The sequence below is a fragment of the Carassius auratus genome, unplaced genomic scaffold (assembly GCF_003368295.1).
Source record: "Carassius auratus strain Wakin unplaced genomic scaffold, ASM336829v1 scaf_tig00215261, whole genome shotgun sequence".
Taxonomy (NCBI): Eukaryota; Metazoa; Chordata; class Actinopteri; order Cypriniformes; family Cyprinidae; genus Carassius; species Carassius auratus.
This window is the reverse complement of record NW_020528011.1, coordinates 630,001-653,386: the sequence shown is the minus strand read 5'-3', so window position 1 is coordinate 653,386 and position 23,386 is coordinate 630,001. Positions and strand designations below refer to the sequence as shown.

The window sequence follows — 23,386 nt, the reverse complement described above, 5'->3', positions numbered from 1 at the left end:
TGATTCTGATAAAAACTTTAACGTTAATTAATTAATCTCATTAAAAAAACTCCATCACATAAACATTCTTAAAAATAATTCGAATTTGTGATGTATATTTATTGAATTATGTAATATAATGTTTACAAGTAGGTTAATTACCTGTAAGAATGTACTTTCCCCGTTGACAGACACTGTTTAAAGTTGTTTTTGTCGTTTAATTAAGCGACTTTGGCATGAGCGGTTTAAAAAATGTGTACCTTCATATATTACGTCACATGTGTGTATAGAGGTGCAGTTCCGCGACCTGGCTACAGGGGCGCTGTAGAGCAGCGCGGCCCCACACACTCACACACAGAAATCCGGTTTTTGTTCATGGAGGGGATCAAGAAAAAAACTGCACTAGTCATATCAGCACCGCCTCCTGAGCCGATAAAAAGCAAAACATTGTGGGGACCGGGGATTTGGTCCCCACTATGTTTTCGGTCCCCACTATGTGAGTGTGCTAACGTGTTGTGGACCCCACTATGTAATATAAACAAACACACACAGAGACACACACACACACACCGAGAGAGAGAGACACACACACACAGAGAGACACACACACACACACACACACAGAGACACACACACACACAGAGAGAGACACACACACACGCACACACAGAGAGACACACACACACAGAGAGAGAGAGAGAGACACACACACACACACACACAAAGAGACACACACACAGAGAGACACACACACACACACACACTAACACACACACTCACTCAATCACTCACACACACATATTTTTTATTTGTATTTATTTATAAGTTCTTATATATATGTATATATAAATGTAATTTTGTTTTTAATTTAATTATTTTCATTATTTGTTTAAAATTGTTTTACATTTATTGACTTATTTATGTATTTTTTTATTTATTATAAAAAACATTCATTTGTATATTTGATTCTTATTTGTGTATTTGTATTCAGCATCTCTCTGTGTTAACCCCTTCTCGTCTGAGTGTAGTGCACAGTGCGGTCATCACTCCTGTGTGTTCGTTCCCTCGTTAGTGCTCGGTTTGGAGGTGACTGTAAGTGTTGATCATAGTGTGCCCTTACTTCACTAAGTTCTCTGAGAGCCGCTCTCAGCTGGGTTTGTGTGGTTGTGTCTGCTTTAGTGTTTGATTTGTTTCAAGGGGGTGCACAGTTCATTGGTTTAGAAATGGATTTGTGCGCTGTCAGTCTGATCTAGGGCTGGCTGATGTATCAGATGTTTATTTGGTCTTATCTTGTTTATTTGGTCAGGAAGCCGCTGAGCCGAAAGTCTGGTGTTCAGAGCCAAGATATGACATGTTTCTGAAAGATGATCTTGTTCATTAGAACAGAGATGACGAGGGTAAAGTGAGTCAGTTTAGTTCATATTCGACAGTCTTCCTGAACGTCTATATGAGTGCAAGTATTTATTTATTTATAATTAAATTTTAATTTTAATTTTATTTTATAATATAATATATTTAATGTATTTATTCATTTAGATACAATAATTTATTTTTTTATTTTATTCATATTTTTATTAATTCATTAATTTAGCTATTTAATTAAATGTTGTTTGTTTATAATTAAATTTAGAAATCTATTTTAAATATAATTCCATGTCTGTTTTGTGACATTTGTTCATAATATGATACATCCAAGTTTATATATATATATTAATTTTTATTTAAAATTAATTTTTATTTGTATGTTTTTTATATATATTCATTCATAATATAGATTATTTATTTATTTTATTAAATGCCCTAATTTTTATTTATTAATTAAAATGTTCTAAAGACCACAGCAGGGTTCTGTTTTGTTTTGTTTATAATATTACACATTTAAGTAATTTAATTCTTTTTATTTTGTATTTATTTTTTATTAATTAATATACGGTGTACATATCAAGGATTAAAGCAGGAAATAATGTGTATTTAGTTCATCTGCCAGCACCTGTGATGTTTCTGGATGAATCCGTGTTGTTGTTGTTGTTTCTGTGATCCGCTCTCGGGTTCAGGAGCTTCTGAAGAACACATTAGAGCTCCTAATAAACGTGTTTAGAGGAGATTAAGTGCACGTTTGCCATGGATTCACGCTGTGGGAACGTTTGGGCTGAGTCCTGCCGTCCATCAGAAGAAACACTGGAGAATCACTAATGCAGCACAATTATCACTTCAAGTGCTTTACATTAAAACTACATCTATTAACATGTTGTATTTATTTATCATTTTTATTTTATATTTATTTATTCGTATTTATTTATGAGTATTTTATAATACAATTTATGTATTTAGTTATGGATTTGTTTATTTTATATAATTTTATATATAATTATTTTTTCATAATATAATTTTTTTATTTAAAGTTTTCTTGAAAGAAATAGCCCAGTTTAAGCCATTAAAAGGAAAGTCAACAAAACAAAATAATATTTTTTTTAAATAAATAAATTTTTAAAAAATTAATAGAAGTTTAATAAGAATTATTAAATAATATATTTTTTTTAAATAATAAAATGCAATTAATGGTTACATTTTATTATCAAATTACGTATTTTTTTATATTATTACTATCTTTAGATACTTACCGAAAATAAGAAATGTTGCCTTGGCAAGTGGCTTAAATAAAATAAGTTTGTTTTCTATTATTTCAAGTAACATTTTTATAACCGTGTCAGTTGTAGTTGTGACCCTGCTCCTGATTTCTCCAGTTTTGACACAGAGCAGTGTTTTTGTGTCTCGTTAGCCGCTAGCTTCTCTTCTTCAGCTGAAGCGTGCAGTTCATGATGTATTCAGGAGCGTGTGCGCAGATTTCTCCTCTGATAGCAGAAGGACTAAATAATGACCAAACGCTCAGCCTTAAACACAATCAATCTTTATTCTGCGCCCGTGTTAATGAAGCCATAGCCATAACAGAGAGAGATCTGGACGCTTCTGTCCTCCGCCGAGCAATTACTCTCAGCATTAGTGCTCAGACTGAAATATATAATGAGCACTCGGCCTTCAGTCGCCCGCACGCTTGCCTCGTCCTTTAACACTCTCCACAGTTTCTCGCTTTCTATTTCACTTCGTCTGTCTGCTGCTGTCAAACAAAGCAAAACATATCCACTCATATCTGATCTAGAGCTGAGCCAAAAATTACAATTTGATGATCAGCAGCACTGCATCAGTGTCTCATCAATGGAAGTGAATGGGTGCCGTCAGAATGAGAGTCTGATAAAAACATCCCAATAATCCACAGCACTCCAGTCCATCAGTGAACATCTGGAGAAGACAAAACCTGAAACACATCCAGCATTAAGATGATTTTAACTCAAACACATAGAGTCTATAATCCAGAATAACACTTCCTCCAGTGAAAAAGTGTTCTGGTCTGAATCAGGAGAGAAATCTGCACAGATCATGTGTTAGTTTCCTAATGCACGTGTTTTCGAGGGGTGTGTGAAATGTCTTGGTGTGTGAGTCTCTGATTGGAGACTGACGTGTTGCCATGGTGATGCAGATGTGATGTCATTTCCCTTTATTTCTTGGTCTGTGTCTGGTCGGTTCTGAGCGCGGCGCTTTGATCTCGTCACAAACACTGACAGCTGAAGGGTTTCTGCAGTTTACTGTGTTTATACTGATAGAAAGCGTGAAAGAGAGGATTTAATTCCCTTCAGCTGAGCTTTAGAAACGCCTTCTCTGCGTCTGAGCACATCTGCAGAGTCTACAAGCTCGAAAAGAAACTATCATTAAATATAAACAATAACTTGTTTTATTTCATCTAGTTAACAGCCATTAAACAGAGATGTCCTGCCTGAAAGAGAGCTTATATAAGTATTTGTATAATGTAGAATTTTGTTTTATTTAATTTAATTTTACTTAATTTAATTTCACAAGGCAACATAAAAATATGTTAAATAAAATATAAAAACAAAAATGATATTCAAATAAAAAATACATTATTTGAAATAAATAAAAGTAAAATATAAAACAACTTCTTTTTATTCAATTAGGTGCAACATAACATGATGATTATTTGAACTATAATACATATATAAATATTTTTCATTTCAGTTAGACGTTCTGTAAAGTCAGCATAATAAATGAAATATAAAAACAAAGCTTTTATCTTATTTTTATTAATTAACATTTTTTTTAGATCAAAATGAAATAAAATACAATTAATTACTTAATTAAATATAACTTATTAAATATAATAGGTTAAATAAATATTAATATTTATTAAATATATTTCATTAAATTAAATATAAAATTTAGTTTCAAAGGCATCATAAACTGTTTCATTGTTTAAAATAATAAATAAATAAATAAATATAAAATAAAATGAAACTGTATAGACATAAAAAAGCTAAAAAAAAGTATAGAACATTCAAACTTGTATAAAATAGCAACTAAACAAAAATATATTTTAAAAAAGTGAAATTAATATATTTAGGCAGTTGCAAATGCAACATAAAAACCATTTTAATTATTTGAACTTCCAACATTAGCTATTTTCCTATATAACATAAAAAGAAACAACTTTATAATTCAAATAATATAAAATATATAATTCAAATATATAACAAATATATCAAATATATTTTTAAAATATATATTTTTTATTATATATGCAATTATGTAAATTTGTTGTTCATTCTTTGAAATAAAACACAAGATAAACGAGAAAAAATCATAAACTTTTATTGTCAGGTCAACATATTTTTGTTTAAATACTATTAATATTTAAAATTAAATAAAAAAACTTAATTAAAATGTTTTAACATAAAACCTTTTTTTTAATAAAAAAAATTAAATAAAATAAAACATAAAAAGGTTAAACTTGAAAGCTATTTGCCAAGGCAACATAAAAACATTTGTATTATTTTAAATTAAATGTAAACATTTGTTATAAGGTAAAAAAAAAAAATCATTATTTTGAATAAAAATGAACTAAAATATATTAAATAAAAATATCTCTTTATAAGCATCACTTGTTCAGTCAGAAGCTCTTTGCATAGTTACTGGAGTGTTGTAAATAATAGATAACTGCATTGGTGAGTGATGTTTAATGTAAGTTCTGTTAGGGGAGTGTTTAAAGTATTTAATGACGTTACTGCTGTTATTTCTGATGCTGTTTGATGAACTTCCAGCGCAGCCGTGTCTCGCTCACACACACACACACACACACACTCACGCATTGACCGTCCTGCACGGCCCCGTCTGCTGCCTTTCTAGAGCCCCGTATCAGTCCCTCCTCTGTTTTTCTCTTTCTTAGTTCCTCCGAACCTGACCGTACCGCGGGGCAAGTCTCCGATGGCGGTGCGGGAGGGAGACACGGTGGAGCTGGAGTGCCTTGTTTCAGGGAAACCCAAGCCCATCATCCTGTGGTCTCGGGCGGATAAGGAGGCGCCGATGCCGGACGGCAGCATGCAGACGGAGACCTACGACGGCGTCCTGCGCATCGTTAACGTGTCGCGAGAGATGAGCGGATCCTACCGCTGCCAGACCAGCCAGTACAACGGCTTCAACGTCAAGCCCAGAGAAGCTGTGATCGAGCTCATCGTGCACTGTAAGAGCCTCCCAACACCATCAGACACACACTGCTCAAACCATCCACAATACGACACAACTCTTGAAACAAGATACTTTTACAAGGAACCTACACAGCAAAAAAGATGTATTACATATATATATACAATTCAAAAACACTGGAAAACCAAAGAATTTGTGGGAGCTGAGGGGTTTTTCTGAAGAACGGCAGAAAGTTTAACTGTTCAGGACAAACAAAAGACGACTATCACTGAACACAAACACATTCAGGATCATTCTGGAGACAATGCGGTGTTAAGAATCAACGGTTAAACGTGGTCATTTTTATAATAATTAAAAAAAAATCTATAAATATATATTTTTGGCTATTTATATATATATTAAACATAAAAACATTTTTAATAAAAGGATGTAAATATTAATTTTGCCCCTCCACGTGTGAATATACCCATATGACAAAAAAATATATATTTCTAAAAATATTTCCCCCCCAAAAGTCAAAAAAATAAATAAATAAAATCAATAGATGTATTTTTTGTGCATTTTTAAAATGCATATATTGTTGTCTCTACCAACTGTGAACACACCCATACACAAAAAATATATATTTAATATATTCTTTCAAAAACACAAAAACAAATATTTTTAATATATTTTTTTCTATATATTTCACAAAATAAAAAAAATTGTTCTGCTAAAATGTTTCAAAATATATTATTATATATTATAAAATAAATTTTTCCCTCATATATTATTTCCATTTGAAACTTCATTCGTTGTCCACAACATATGTGAAAAATATATTTTCAAATACATTTAAGTGCATTACATGTATTTCAAAGTATAAATAAAATTCCTAAAACAAGTTTTGCTGAAATTAAATATATATATATATATATTAGCGGGCAGATTTACTGTGTTTTAATAACATCAACATGGTTTAGCATGGTATAAAGCATTTCCGTTCTAAGTTGACTTTTTTTTAAACAGTTCCAGGTTTGTGAATATTTATCAGTGTGGTTTCTGTAGAAGAAGACTCTAGCGGTGGATCACTGGGGATGAATCTCAAGATGCCACACATAATCTCCTCCATTATAACTTGAAAATGAAAGCAATTTCCGAGTCACACAAGTTCAGTCTGTTTTCTCTGAGCATCAGTGTGTGTTCAGGAACAAACACTGCACTTTCTGAAAGCCTGTGTGTGTAGGTGTCTATGTGTCTCACAGACTCACTTCAGACGCTGTTCCTGTATCTGACAGGATGATGCTTTGGTTGGTCTGATGGAGAGTAGTCCACTGATGAATGCATACTCAGTTTAGCAGACTCCGGGCTTCAGGAGCTGGAGGTGTGTGTGTGTGGTGTGAATCATGCTGAGAGATAAAGAGTCTCGATGAGTGAATGCGATGAGGATGTGTTTGTCCTTCATGCACTCAGAAGCAGTGCTTTAACTGGGCCGGTACGCACTGGTACTCGGTTCTGCCACTTCCAAATACAGCTCTTGAGCGTACCACCACCTCTCCATGAGCCCAGAACGTGCTTTTAGTGTACCGGTACGTTCATTTGGACATCTGTTTTAATAGAGGTTTTAATCCTTAGCATTCACTGCCGCTTTTCAGAGCGCCCTTCACAATGCACGCTTCCTAATTCTTCCTAGTTCGGAGTATGGAGCGTGAATCATTTGAGTCAGTTCGGGAGTTCGGAGCAGCTTCGCGAATCATCTGAATCAGTTCGAGAAATAGGAGCGGGTTCGCGAATCATTTGAGTCAGTTTGGGAGTTCGTAGCGGGTTCGCGAATCATTTAAGTCAGTTTGGGAGTTCGTAGCGGGTTCGCGAATCATTTGAGTCAGTTTGGGAGTTCGGAGCGGGTTCGCGAATCATTTGAATCAATTCGAGAGTTCGGAGTGTTTTCGCGAATCATTTGAGTCAATTCGAGAGTTCGGAGTGGGTTCGCGAATCATTTGAGTCAGTTTGGGAGTTCGGAGCGGGTTCGCGAATCATTTGAGTCAGTTCGGGAGTTCGGAGCTGCTTCGCGGATCATTTGAATCAATTCGAGAGTTCGGAGTGTTTTCGCGAATCATTTGAGTCAATTCGAGAGTTCGGAGCGGGTTCGCGAATCATTTGAGTCAGTTCGGGAGTTCGGAGCTGCTTCGCGGATCATTTGAATCAATTCGAGAGTTCGGAGTGGGTTTGTGAATCATTTGAGTCAGTTCGGGAGTTCGGAGCTGCTTCGCGGATCATTTGAATCAATTCGAGAGTTCGGAGTGTTTTCGCGAATCATTTGAGTCAATTCGAGAGTTCGGAGCGGGTTCGCGAATCATTTGAGTCAGTTCGGGAGTTCGGAGCTGCTTCGCGGATCATTTGAATCAATTCGAGAGTTCGGAGTGGGTTCGCGAATCATTTGAGTCAGTTTGGGAGTTCGTAGCCGGTTGGCGAATCATTTGAGTCAGTTCGAGAGTTCGGAGCGGGTTCGCGGATCATTTGAATCAATTCGAGAGTTCGGAGTGGGTTTGTGAATCATTTGAGTCAGTTCGAGAGTTCGGAGCGGGTTCGCGAATCATTGAGTCAGTTTGGGGATCGCAAATCATTTGAATCAATTCGGGAGTTCATTCAAATCCACAAACTAATAAAAGGATTTATTATTAAGGTTGCCTGTTGACTGCTGTATATAAAAGCCCTTCAATATAGTTGTTGTTACCTCAGGGGATGAGGGGGATCATCAAAAAAAAAAAAAAAAACATTATTTTTTTTTTCTGGCTATAATAGTACCGGCACCTCTTTTGGGCCACTTAAAGCACTGCTCAGAAGTACATTATATGACTACATTTTCTGGACAGACTCTTTCAGATTGTATCACATTTGCTTCAATATAGAAAAAGAAGGAACGAGCCGCACACACATCTCTAATGCAGCAGTATTTCTCTAAAAGCCTCGTCCTTGTACTGGATGTTGTTTTTCCGGAAACAAACCGCAGCTATATCATTGCATCCAGATGGAAAACTCCCACATGTGCATTTGTCATCGTCTGACTCACTTCTGCAGCTCTTTCTGCTCTTCTTCTCTAAGTGTTTGAGTTTGAGATGGTCTCAGATGGGTTTGGTTTAGCCTCTCGCACCCGGCGCTCATTAAATCTGCTCGACCTCTCAGATCAAGAGCTCTGTGTTCATCTCTCCTCTTCGAGCGACGCTTAAACCACTCTTTATGTGGCTCTCTACTGATACACAGAAATTAATTTCAGCCGTTTGACATAATAAAAATGTTATTTAAAGGCTTTCTCTAGGCTGTTAATGTCTAGCTGCATACTAAGTGCTCCCTATATAGTGCACTCTATTCAGTGGATCGTGCATTTAGATCTTACTTTATTTTATTTTCCATGCAACTTTACTCCACTGATTTAGAATCTGATAAATATCAGTGTAACTGTTTCGTGTCTCAGTTGTACAGGTTACAGGATTTATTTTATTAGCGTTTTTTTCTATGTGTGAGTTGTTTTAGGTTGTTTTGAGTGTTTGTATGTAAGATTCTTCTTTTATGTATTGTCTTAAATTATTTCTTGTTTTTGCGAGTCTTTGGTTCTGAACTCAAGTTTCTTACTGATTCGTTCATTTTATATGAATTATCCAATGATTCAAGTCCGATCTTAATAAAAAGTGAAAATATTTAAATGAGCACCTTTCATTTGAAAGATCTCACATGGATAAAATGCATATTTTCAATGCAAGCTGCTTGGCATAAAAGCATCTGCCAAATACACACATTTAAAGCCAAAATAGCCATTAATGCACGATTATTTAATATGTTTTGTGTTGCATTTCCAATTTGTCAATAATGGTGATGTTTAAAGTTTGCATGTATAATACAGAATAATTGTATTCTTTACTAATGTAAATGCGTTTCTCCGTCCGTCTCTCAGATCCTCCGGCGGTGGAGCCGGTGTGGCAGGAGGTGCGGCAGGGTTTGGGTCGGACGGTGTCCATGAACTGTCGTGTTCTTCGGGCTCATCCGTCCCGTGTGCTGCGCTACGAGTGGAGACTGGGCTCGCGTCTGCTGCACGCCGGCACCTTCGACTCGCGCGACGACACCGACTACACCGTACGCAGCCTGGCACGCGAGGGCTACGGCGAGTACACTTGTGACATCATCAACGAGGTGGGGCCGGGACGCTGCACCTTCCTAGTGACCGGTGAGACTCCGCCCACTCAACACCACACTGCTGCAGAGCACTCACTTCCTCTAGTGGGCGGGGCTTATGATGACGGACAGCTGGGTTATGGGTCATTGCTAACCACCCTGAACACTTGGGTGATTTTTAGGGTGTCGCTATGAGATTCAGGGTCATTGCTCTTGTGTTTCTGTGCGGTTTCTAGGTGATGCTTTAGCAGCGCAAGGTTGTGGGTTCGATTCCCAGGGAACACGTTAAGTAAAAAATTTTGCACTGTAAGTTGCTTTGGATAAAAGTGTCTGCTAAATGCATAAATATAAATATAATTGTCTTACACAACTGCATTCCCAAACGCCAGCATCCACCTCCGGAAGCAATATCCGCATTTATTGTGTTTCGTCTGCTTGCTCATTTACATAATAAGTCATTAATTAGTTATTCGGTAGGTTACCTCTTAGCGATATTTAGTGTCACTTTATCAGGAAGTTTTATTGTCTATGATTCGTTGGATGGAAAAGACGCTTGTTTTTTCTGTATGTTTTATGCGATATATTTAAATTGTTCGCGCGGTTTGGGTCTTAATTGGTGCTTTACTGGGAAAATAACGCATTGGTGTTGCCTGTGCGAAAAGTGCATGTTTAAGTTTAATTTTACGTCATTTCCTGGTATTACTGTGTGAAAGGGGCTATTCTCTAAGATGTTGTCCAGGTTGAGTTCAGAAGTTTCGGTGTTCCTGGATCCGGTCGCTCATGCAGAGAAACGGTGAGATGTTCTCCAGATCAGTGGGTTTAAGGCCGGATCAGAGGCGTCCTGCGGCGCTGGTTTACCGTGATCTGGTCTGAGCCGGCTGTGAGGACATCTGTGCGTCTGGAGTCCTGAGGAGACCAAACCTGAGAAACTTCTTCAACAACTACAGTCAAACCAAACATTTATTCAGACACCTTCATCATTTCTCACATTATCATAGTTTATTCGCTATAGTTCAGTCAGATAACTTTGATAGAAAATATATAATGAATTCGGTTGAATAGCTGTCAGCTGGTAAATTTAAGAACACAATTAGCTCAACCAATTACCAAGCGATGCTTCATTTTCATTATTTTTCATTATTTAGAATAATCACTAGAGAAAACGGTTTTTAGTTTTTGCATATAATGAAAGTATATATATATATATATAAATTATTTAAAGAGGTAATTCAGTAAAAAAATGAAATTTGAATTGATTTTATGTCATTTATTTACTTTTTTTTTGCATATAATGACAGTCAGTGAGGTCATGCTGATTTACATATATATATATATATATATATATATATATATATATATATATATATATATATATATATATATATATATATATATAATTATTTCTTTTTATTATTTAAAATGGTAGTTCATTCAAAATTTATTTTACTTTTTAATATTTTTTGTGTGTACAATGACAGTCAGTGGGGTCCAGTGTTGATTTATATATATATATATATATATATATATATATATATATATAATTATTATTATTTAAAGAGGTGTTCAGTCAAAAGTGAAAATTTTAACAATAATGTATTTTACTTTTTAATTATTTTATGTGCATGTAATGTAAATCAGGGCAGTCCAGTGTTGTTTGGACCACAGTGTCTCGCTTGAAGGTTTGGAGCGATGCAGGGCTGAAAATTACATTTTCACTGTGAAATCAGCATATTCCCATCACATTACCGTACTTGACTACAGTAATACCGCATCTGATCGATAGAGTTGTGAGAAGAGTGTTTTGATCCTCAGAATGAACATCATCGCTCTGCTTTGTTAGGTTTTGTTTTATTGTGCCGGCTTTCATTTAACGCTCCAGTCGTTTCCATTTTAAGGTGAATAACAGATAATGAGATACATCTGCTCGTTAATGTTCACGCAGAGATACTGTGACGATAGAGACGTCATCGCTCCTCCATCCGTGAGATGATTCACGGTTCTACACAAAATCTCTCATCTCTGATGGATGACTTGTGAGTTTGATAACATTTATTTTTACATTTAGCAGATGCTTTATCCAAAGTGATTTACAGTGCATTCAGGCGGCACTTTATTTTCTCCAGTATGTGTGTTCCCTGGGAATTGAACCCACAACCTTTTGCGCTGCTGACGCAATGCTCTACCACTAAGCCACAGGAACTCAGTGATGATAACATTGTAAATAAGAATGAAAGTACTGCATTTTAATTCATAAACCATGTTTGTTTCTTTTGTTTGTTTATAATATTATAAAATAATTAATTATTTTTACTTATTTTTTATTTATTAATCCATTCATTTGTAATATATTGTAACTTGTATTTTTATCATTTAATATATTTATTTATAATTATTCGATTTTATATTTAAAAAAAAGTATTCCTTTTTAATAAAATGTACTTATTCATGCATTATATAATTATTTATCGTGTCTTTTTTTATGTATTGTGTGTGTGTGTTTGTGTGTGTGTGTGTGTGTGTGCGTGTGTTCTCGTGCAGGGAAAGCGTATTCTCCAGAGTTTTATTATGACACCTATAGCCCGCTGTGGCAGAACCGGCCGCGTGTTTATGGCTATAAGCTGCAGTGGACGCAGATGAACCCAAGCGCCGTGGACCGGATCATGGCCTACCGCCTCGGGATCCGACAGGTACTAGATCTGATCCTGACCTCTACTGATTATACTCTCATCTTTAGGTGATGATTACAGGTGAATCAACAAGCAGAGAGCATCCAGAACATCTCACATCTTCTGAGGAGCATTGACGTCTTCATCTCTCAGTCAGTGTGTTATATGTGTGATGATCTGGGTCTGATCTCTGTGCAGACGGGGCAGCAGCGCTGGTGGGAGCAGGAGATTCAGGTGGAGGGAAACATCCAGAAAGGAGAGCTGATCACTCATAACCTGACCGAGCTCATCCGGCCCGAGGCGTACGTGGTTCGACTGACGCCCATCACACGTTTCGGAGAGGGAGACTCCTCCACCCGAGTCGTCACGTACAGCGGTACGATTAAACACCAGTCGTCTAACTACACGACAGAAACTGTGAGGACATTCCACAAATAATTAAACAAAACGGAAAGTAACACACTGAATGAAACAGGATTTGTGATAAAAATAAGTCTCTTCTGCTCACAGAGTCTGCATTAATATGATCACAAATACAGTAAAAATTATTAAATATTATTCTAATCTAAAACAGCTTTTTCTGTGTGAATCTGTGTTAAAGTGTAATTTATTTCTGTGATGCTCCGCTGTATTTTCAGCATCATTCCTCCAGTCTTCAGTGTCACATGATCTTCAGAAATCATTTGCTGCTCAAGAAAAAATATTTTTTGTGGAAACTGTGATGCGTTTTATTTTTCAGGATTCACAGATGAACAGAAAGTTCAAAAGAACAGCGTTTATTTAAAACCGAAATCTACCGTAACAATAGAAATGTCTTCAGCGACACTTTTGATCAATTTAATGCATCCTTGAGGAATTAAAGTATTCATTTCTTTAAACAGTAGTGTATGTCATATAAAATCGATAAGCAATAAACGTTAAACCTCATAGATTTGAGAGTTTTATGTGTTATTGGTTGTTAATAATGCACTCACGCTGTTCTGTGTTTCAGTAAACTAATATGAGAGAATGATGATGAATGGGTTCATTAACAATCACTAAAAGGGGTCAAAGGTCAGAGGGTTGTTTGTGAGTGACTGGAGGAGCTCTGAATGCAGGTTAGCTGTTAATCTGTCATCTATGAAACATATTACAGCATGAATGCTGCGTTTCTGTCTTAATGCAGATGAATAACAGTGTCACGGATGATTAGTGTGGCCTGGAGTTCAGAAAGCAGACCGTAATCAAACTCTGCTCGAAAATGAATGCTTTGTCAAATTTGATGTGACTGACGGACACAGAAAAGCCTTGATTTAACCCTTTACAATGCATTCAAGACACTAAATAGATGCATAAAAATGCCAAAAAGAAAAGAAAAGATCATTGTCTTGAGTAAGGGAACAAAACTTTGCAAATGCTTTAAGACCTTTGAAATACAAATATTTATTTATTTTTAAAAAAGATGTTACAGTTTTTATGTTCTGATTATTTTCACCCAAGAAAGTATGGAGTCACATTAGTGTCAAAAATACTTTGTATAACGTCATCTATGGAGGTCCAATAGTGTCAAAAAAATTGTAAATTATATTTAGTTTTTTTTCCATATCTCACACACTTTTTTGGACAGAATTTTGTGGATGAGCGTGCTTATGCATATATATTGATAAAACACTGCAGCATGACAAACTGTACACTTTTTAATCCGAAAGTGAAAGTTAGGTTTATTATTTCAGAGTAATATTTATGTTGTTTTGATAGAAATAAATATGCAGACATAAATTTGCATTATTTTTGAGCATTCATTTATTAATTGTACATAGTTAAATTCCATTCATTACAGTTATTCTGTTAAAATTTCATTCATTTTTCAATCAAGTCCTATTTATGTGTGTGTTCAGGTGGCAAACTTACGAAAAGTAGCCAAGCTTTGAACTTCTCAGATTGAGGGAAACTAAAAATAATAATAATGAGTGTTTTTAAGTAGACTTTGTTCATTTTAAATTAACCCCTTAAGTGTCACTGGCCCACCGGTGGGCCCAAAGCCATTGCATATTTAAAAACGTAATATTCTATACTAAACCTAAACTAATCTTGACAAACTATATATCATTGGAGACCTTAGAGGTTGTATTTTTTATATTTGACCACTGTTTTATATTTAAAATTATGTAGTGACAGTAATTCATTAATTTGTGACAAGAAAATTTAGCAAAAAAAAAAAGTAGTTGCCTTTTGTTACAAAAGCTGATACATACATATACAATCACGAAAGTATATATTTCTTATATTTTTTTGGCTGCCAATAATTCAGACAAAACATCTTTTCTAGTTTTTATAAAAAAATTTGAGAATAAATTGAATATGTATATTTGTATATCTATGATTGATGTTGCAAGTATTCAGTAAAAAATTAAATGAATGTCAATTTCATGTATGATCATAATATGATGTGATAATATGATCATGATCATGTATGAAGTTTCTGTAACAACACTCTAGTAGCTATGTTTGATTAAAACATCATTTACAACCTATCTATAATGTTTTATTGCTGTTTGAATAAAAAAAAATCAAATCAGTCGTCCATTACAATTCATACAAGGAGCATGACTAGTACCTAGTGGACATTGTTGGTATAGCAACTAAAAATAACACAGAAACCTCATTTTTTGTGATATCAATGTCAAATTTGGAACACAACTTCTTTAGATTTTAGGCTTTTCATTTGACATGAAATTAAATTCAACACATACTTTTTTTTTTTTTTTTATAAAATATAAATAAATATTAAATTATTATTTTTTTATTACAACAAACTTAAACACCTATAACTTTTTTATTTTACATTTTATTCAACTTCTTTCACATGTACAAGAAACTTCCAAGTGTGTTTTTAAAAACGAGCCCAAAATTAGGTTCATATTCCAAACCGTTCCAGATTTACATTAATTTGAATCTGGACATGCCCTTTTCAGCTCTACCCCCAAAAAGGGGGGGTGACACTTAAGGGGTTAAATTAAACAATACATCAGAAAAATAAAAAATTTGGAAAAATATTTAAGGACTTTTTTTTTAATATCCGTTTTTTGTGTTAAATAAAATGTTTTAAATAAAATATGATTAAATTTTTTTTTACAATTTTAATTAAAATAGTGAAAATAATATGACATATGCAAAATAAAAGGGATATTAAAAAGCTGTATTTTTAGTAATTCTAAAAACATTTTATTCATCATTCCTTTTTGTTGAAAAAGTTTCATAAAGTTTCAAAAAGTTTCATCTCATATTTATTATATATAATTGTGAAAATGGTAAAAAAGAAAGCGCAAATACTGCTTTTAATATTGCAAATAGAAAAAATACTGTCAATAAAATTCAGTTAATTTAAATGTATAAAATTATATTAAATGCTTTTAACATGTTCTTGTGTTTGTTTGTGTTTATTTATCTATTTATAAATCTACAACAAATTATTAAAAATAGTGCAAATACTGAACACAAGATTTTTAATATTTTTCTTTATAAATAGTTTAATACATGTAGTTGAAAAAAGAATTGTAAATAAAAAATACATACATTGTAGTGTTTTACAACAACATTTTATTTCAGTCTTTCCTTAAAAAATCACATGCTTCATTCAGTGTGTTTCTTGCTGTTTCTTTGTAATTATTTGTGAAATTTCCTAGCAATTTTAGTAATATTCATATGACAAGTAGTTTTTCATAGTGATTTTTTTGGTGGATTGCATTGAATGAAATTAGGGTCACTTTGAAAAATGTTTATTATAATAGTGAATAACTGTTATTCAGCCGCTGATTTCTTTCTCTTCACAGCTCCCATCAATCCTCGTCTGAGTGAGTATTTATGCAGGATTCCTGTCTTTCTCTCTCTCTCTTGGAGCTGGTAAAGATCTCGAGGAGTGTAGTGTCTTCTCTGGTTTCTCCAGGATCTCATGCTTTACTTTATTCAGCATTTATTCAGCTTTCAGATGATGCATAAACCTCAGTTTTAGAGAATTGTCCCTTATGACTGGTTTTGTGGTCTGGGTCACACATGAACTTACCTGTGGTCAGTCTGGACAAGATCAGCATGCTTTAAATATAAGACCAAGAGCGTCTGCAAATCATTCTATCGTTGGCGCTGTGAATGCATGAGTGTTTGAGACGATGATGATGATGATGATGATGATCTCTCTAAACCTGCTTCTGCTCGTTCTCAGGAGAGTTTCACTGCAGTTTTGAGGAGGATCCCGTCTGTATGTTCACTCAGGACAAGAACGATGACTTCGACTGGACGAGACACAGCGCAGCCACACGTGACACCAAATACACGCCCAACACGGGGCCCAGCGGGGACCGCAGCGGCTCCAAACAGGGTACGAGCGTCTGAGGCCTTCAGGACAGAATCAGTGTCTTCAGAAGCTGCTCTTCACAGACATCAGAGTCTCTCTCACCGAGCAGCGTGTGTGTGTGTGTGTGTGTGAGTGTGTGTTTCTATATTTGTGTATGTCAACTGGTAGAGCATTGCGGTATTAAGCGCAAGGTTGGGGGTTCGATTCCCCGGGAACACATGATAAGTAATAATTGATTGCCTGAATGCACTGTAAGTCGCTTTGGATAAAAGCATCTGCTAAATGCATAAATGTAATTATATATATATATATATATATATATATATATATATGCATGTGTATATATTACGTGTGTTACAGTAGTTTCTATACTGTGTGTAAGTACTGTATGTGTCTCAATGTAGTGTTTTGTGTTGATCAGGTTTCTTCATGTACATCGAGACGTCCAGACCTCGTAAAGACGGTGACAGGGCGCGTCTCCTGAGCCCCACGTTTAATGTGGCCCCCAGAAACCCCTACAGCATCACCATCCCGCCGGTGTACTGCTTCAGCTTCTACTACCACATGTACGGCAAACACATCGGTAAGAGCCTCAGACTCCATCAACTAACATCTCAGACTTACATCTTAGTCTGGGACAAGAAATCATTCCTGTGTTTGAAACTGGGTGTTTATTGTTTTTATTTTTATTTTTTCATTTGACTTCAGTAATTTTAACATTTTATTTTAATTCACAAATTTTTTTCTGTGAATCTTTAAGTAGTTTGACTCTCTTCCACGAAAGAGAGTTTTAAAAATCAATGAGCACTTTGAATCTGCATGGATAAAGATATATTTGTTGTGCATATGGTTGAATGACAAAGCTGTGACAAAAACTCTGCTCACAGCTGATTAATTGAACTCACTTCAGTTTGCCTTTCTTTCTGTCTGTGTTTGTTTACTGGATTAAATCCCAGAACTCACAGCAAACACTCGCCATCACAGCGCTTCCATTAGCCGCGTTCCTCATGCCATCCAGAACCACCACAACGCCTCATTTCATCTCTAAACCAGATGTTTTATCCTCACGGAGCAGCTGCTGGAATATAATGAGAGAGGAGTCGATTTAAAACTCTATGGTTTCATCCTCTCTTCCTCCATCCTCTCAGTTTTCAGCTCAGGACACAGACTCTGCTGCTGATACTCTTTGCTCCACTCTAGCACCTTGCTTAAACAACCTTTGCCCCTTTTATCCAGATCAGCACGCACCACCCCATGCCCCCTGGCTGTCTGATGTTCCCTGGGAACAACGCTCTAGACTCAGGCCTGCAGAGAGGAAATGGCATAAATAAAAATTCTCTACTGACCTTAGTATGTATCAGTCACTCCTCTTCTCCTTCTTTGTAAGTCTCTCCACTTCTAAAACAACATACTACCACAACAAAATGAACAACTGTTCTGACTCTCGCACGATCCGATCCCCACTCACCTCCTTCAGGCTAGTTCTTCTTCAGTCATATCTTCACTTACTCACATTATCAACACCTCTCTTAACTCTGGTACATTTCCCTCAGCATTCAACCAGGCTCAGTGAACCCTGCCGCTTAAGAAAACCTCTCTAAATCCAACACCTTTAAAAAACGACCTCCGTTCTTCCATTCATTGCGAAGACACTTGCACAGAACAACCTCCTGGACAATAAACAATCTGTCTTCAGAAGTGGCCACTCAACTGAGACTGACCTGCTCTCGGTTACTGAAGCCCTGCGACTGGCAAGAGCAGCTTCAAAATCCTCGGTACTCATCTTACTGGACCTGTCTGCTGCTTTTGACACAGTTAATCACCAGATTATCCTGTCCACCCTCAGAAAGATAGGCATCTTTGGAACCGCACTCCTGTGGTTTAAGCCTTACCTCGCAGGTAGGTCCTCAGGGTGTCTCAGAGGGGTGAGGTTTCTGAGTCACAACTTTTTGCTACTGGTGTTCCTCAAGGCTCAGTGCTTGGACCACTTCTCTTCTCCATCTACATGACATCATTAGGATCTGTCATTCTGAAGTATGTCTTTTCCTATCATTGCTATGCTGTTGAAACTCAACTCTACTTCTCATTCCAACCAGATGATCTCAAATACAAGGCACTGATGTTTGCCTACAAGACAACCATTGGCGCTGCACCAATATACTTAAACTCGCTAGTTTAGACCTACGCTCCCTCCAGTAGCTTGCATTCTGCAAGTGAATGATGCCTTGTGGTGCCATCCCAAAGAGGCACAAAATCACTCTCATGGACCTTTTCCTGGACTGCTCCCAGCTGCTTTATTTTATTTTTTATTTTGTTTATTTTTTAACCATGTGAATGTTATATTAACAAACCCTTCAGTAGAAATCTTCAGAACATTAAGAGGAATCAAACTCTAAGTTTTGATATATGTAAGTGCTGCTGAAGTGGAGGAAATCTTTTTGAAGATGTGTTGGAACTGACGATTAATTGTCGATTATTGCCTTCAGATTTTCACACATCTTTCCCAAGTACCCAAATCAAGCATGACTGTTAGTTTACCATCCTACAGCTTTGACCAAGTAGAAACCAAGTACAATCGATTGATTTGCAATTTGACTTGCGCTCTTCAGCTCTTCTGTCGGATGACACTGAGGAGGTCAGTTGTTAAATGAATTGATCGTATTTTCCCTCAGGCACTCTGAATGCATTTGTGAAGCAGAAAGGTCAGTCGACTTCAGATGCCGGTCCAGTCTGGTCTCTCAGCGGGAACCAAGGGGACCGATGGAGACAAGCCAAAATTAGCATCCATCCTACTGCCTCCTTCCAGGTGAGCGAACTGCACAGGTAACACAGAGACATTCACATTCATTCAGTATCTATAAAGCATTTATATTAGGTTAAGGGTCAGTTTTGAAGGAATTTTTTATTTTTATTCATCAATGACACAATACATTTCTATATTTTCTACATTCTATATTTTGAAAATATCATATTAGCACATCCTCTCATATCTTACAGAAGCTGATATCGAATCCAGAAGAGACTCTTGAGACGAGCTTTATTTTGTTTGTGCTCCATTTCCATCACACAGGTGATATTCGAGGGCATCCGCGGCCCCGGGATCGAGGGGGACATCGCCATCGATGATGTCACACTCGAGGAGGGGGAGTGTCCGGACCCTCCGTCCAATCGTATGTATCGCGCATGCATCTCCATGGTAACCAAGCCGTAATTGCATGTAGCACAATTTGGTCCAGGAGAGCTCAGTAATTACAGGAGAACAAACAGCGAGAAAGACGGAAATGAGGCCAGGTAATGGCCTGGAATTGACAAGAGCGGCAGTGAGAGCGAAACATCACAGCAAACGAAAAACCTTCCTCCTGTCCCCCTGAAGTGAAGCTATGTGTTAATCATTGTTATTAGGCATCAGGGTTTCCATTATTATCCAAAGCTGCGTGACTGTAAGAGACGTCTCGTATCGATCTCACCATGAGAGGTGTTTGTGTCGTAAATACAAGCATCAAATGCTGCAGTAATAACATGCACTGGAGGATGATTATGAAACACAGAAATACAGTTCAGGCATTTACGAACAACCGTATGTGTGTATGAAAAAACATTAGAGAGAGATGCTATTAAATGAGTCAAGCAAGCATTAACTCTTTCCCCATCAATGGTTTTTTTTTTTAAGTTGACAGTCACCGCCAGCAATTTTTTACAAAACAAATCATAATATTTTGTTGCATTAATATTGTACGTTTTTCATTCTGGTTCTAATGAGAGCACCTGGAGATTTGGTTTGGTGCTCACACTGCAACCATTAAATATAACTATTAAAAATTAAAGATTAATAGGAATAATTGTATTAGTGGACTTAAAAAAATAAATAAATAAACTTTTATGAATTTACCAGTTTTTTTTTCCCAAAGCAACTTACTTTGCATTCAGAATACAAATATTTATTATCGGTATGTGTTTTCCCTGGGCTTTGAACCCACAACCTTTTGTGATGTTAACACAATGCTCTACCACTGAGCCACAGGAACACTTCAATAAACAACACAATAAATTGCAATAATATCATTATATATTGAAATAAAATGTGAGTGTTAAATACAATTATTTTTTACCGTACTTAAAAATGCAATGCTAATATTTACATTACATTTTTTATATTTATATGAATTTTAATACTTTTCAAACCTAAACTCAGCAAGCTTTTATTTTGGCGGATTTCTGGGAAGTCAGATTTATGCTTTCACATTCTCACAATGGAAATCTTACACAGTTTATTAGAGTTAGTCAATCTAAAATGCTGATTTTGCATTAACAATTAAATAAATGAGTGGCGCCTCCTACTGTATAACAGTGGAAACACAAAAGGCTGGAAAATTCCCTCAATGCCAGGTAGATTTAAAGGGACAGTTCACCCAAAAATTTAAACTCTGTCATTATATACTCACTCTTATGTCACTCCAAACCTATACGAGTTTTCGATTTCTATTAAGCGCAAAAGAAGATATTTTGGAGAATGTTGGTATTCAAACAGTTGATTTTAGCCATTTAACTCTATAGCAGTTCTTCCAAACGATGGAATTCAATGGCTACCATCAACAGTATAGTAACAAACTAACATCCATTCAGATTTTGCAATTGCAGAGCAACTCCCACACACAGATGACAGTCCCAGGCATCATGCTGGTTAGTTTGACCTGGTTATCTGGTTAGTGCTAACCTCTTTCTCTGTGTTTCCTCCAGCGATCAGAGGAGCGGCGGCACACAGCGTCTCCAGTATATGGCCACTGAGGGTCATGCTGTTTTTTACCCTAATCATCGGTCAGAGGTGACGCTCCACGTGAGAAAAGACTCCTCAATATTTAATCACCAAAGATTCATGCTTTCGGATCGCGGAGGAGGCACAACATCGGAATGAAACAACAACAAACAGAAAAGTAATAACTAATGCTTAAAATAATAATCTGCCGAGATGCACCAATGTGTGGAATCAACCAAGGATTTGAACGTTGACCTCAAAAGCACAACGAATACTTCGCAATCTGGATTTACCTGAAAGCAGTTTCGCGAAAGAAGATTGAGTTTTACACACCATTCCCCTTCCCTTTCTCCATCTTGAGATGTTGTTTTCTGGTGCTCTGGAGTACAATCAACAAAACATCTCATCCTCTGGTTGATCTTCTGTTGAATTGTTCTGGGTTTGGTTTTGGATCGGTGCTTTAAAATGCAAATAAAACAGAACCTCGTTTCGCTTTATTCCCCGACTCCAGTAGCAGCCTGATTTCTCAACACTGTGCTCACGTTCTCAAGCGAAGAACCTTGCGTTTTTTGGCGTCCGTGACGGTGGAAAACTCAGTTCGTCGTCGTTGCCAGCACCAGTTGAGTGACATTAAAAAAAAAGAAGTGCCTTCAGGTTAAAAACCGATCCGTTAGCCTGGCCATCGACACCAAACGTCCATGTTTCTAACATCTCCGATGGGCTATTTTATACTCATTTCTATCGCCCCCCAAGTGCTGGAATGCGCGACTGCGAGCGTCACGTACGAACAATCGCGAACTCACGATGTTTGGCTGCTGGAGGACGATGTACGGACGAATGTCACGCTTTCCATCCTCGGCTGTCATGCCTCTGTCATTTATACACCGAACAATGTGCATTCTGAGAGAAAAAATACAAAATATTAATAATTGTAATAATATTTTATTACTCTATCCAGAATGTGTCTCAGCTTTTACAAACGAACTGTGAAACTCGGTGGCGGTATCTACCCGAGCGCTACTTTTTATTAAGAGTGTTGTAAAAAAACCGTGTTATGAAAATGTTTTGACAAGAACCTGTGTCTCGATCTCGATCTGATTTATGTTGAAATGTTCCGACTTTGCTGTCTTTATTTCTCGTCGTCTCCCTTGCATCGCTGAGAATATCAAAAACGGGCAGAAAAACGCCGGTTTGGTAACTGTACAACTTGTATATGTAAAGAAGCTCTGTTCATTTGAGATTTATATGAGATGTTTTATGTATGAGTCAAAGGAAGCACAACATTTAGGATTCAGTCGTTTATAAACATCATCATATATGTGACGTCCTCCTACAAAACCAATGTCAGAATATAACGACGCTGCAAGCTCACTAAGAATTAATTTAAAAAAAGTTAAAATAAACATTGCACAGGCTGCTTTATAATAAATTTGGGTTTCACAATGAATGATGGTGTGATGCGGCAGGTGTCACCTCAGTAGCCGTTTCATAATAGAAATGTTTAATATTCTGCAATGCATTACTTTAGTGACAAATAACATGAGATTAAAAACGCCAGCCATGAAGTCCTGAACCATAATGTGCAATTTCCTTCCCTGCGCCCCAAAACCACCTTTAATTTGTGAATCAGCGGGAGGCTAATAATGAAGCCTGATTATTCTCCTGGACCTCACATATATGTGCTGCTGTGTAGCATAGTTTAAAACAGAGTCACTACATCATGTAAAAGATTCATTCACCGTACAATGACTGATTGTTACAGGACTTCAGAATCATCCGTCTGATGAATCACGAGTCAAATACACTCTTTATGAGTCTTTATGATGTATAGAAACAGACATCAACAATGAAGGAAATACTAATGATGTTAAACAAGGGCTGAAGACATCTTAGTTTGTTTCTGGATGTACTGGACGCATTTGTGATGATCTGCTGATGAACATGAACAGGCGTTCGCAGTGA

At 36.3% G+C, this 23,386-nt stretch overlaps 1 protein-coding gene across 1 annotated transcript in view; it reads left to right on the top strand.

Annotated features, from left to right (window-relative positions):
• Window positions 1–5,033: 5,033 nt before the first annotated feature.
• LOC113094122 (MAM domain-containing glycosylphosphatidylinositol anchor protein 2-like) overlaps window positions 5,034–23,386 on the top strand; it is an 18,818-nt gene continuing 465 nt past the window's right edge. Inside the window, exons 1-10 of the mRNA XM_026259794.1 lie at window positions 5,034–5,566; window positions 9,458–9,727; window positions 12,214–12,362; window positions 12,540–12,717; window positions 16,154–16,174; window positions 16,540–16,695; window positions 17,093–17,254; window positions 19,344–19,477; window positions 19,742–19,841; window positions 21,409–23,386. The exon at window positions 21,409–23,386 is cut by the window's right edge and continues 465 nt beyond it. Coding sequence (XP_026115579.1) covers window positions 5,311–5,566; window positions 9,458–9,727; window positions 12,214–12,362; window positions 12,540–12,717; window positions 16,154–16,174; window positions 16,540–16,695; window positions 17,093–17,254; window positions 19,344–19,477; window positions 19,742–19,841; window positions 21,409–21,497 — 1,515 coding nt within the window. The 5' untranslated portion in view covers window positions 5,034–5,310 and the 3' untranslated portion in view covers window positions 21,498–23,386. The remainder of the gene's footprint in view (window positions 5,567–9,457; window positions 9,728–12,213; window positions 12,363–12,539; window positions 12,718–16,153; window positions 16,175–16,539; window positions 16,696–17,092; window positions 17,255–19,343; window positions 19,478–19,741; window positions 19,842–21,408) is intronic.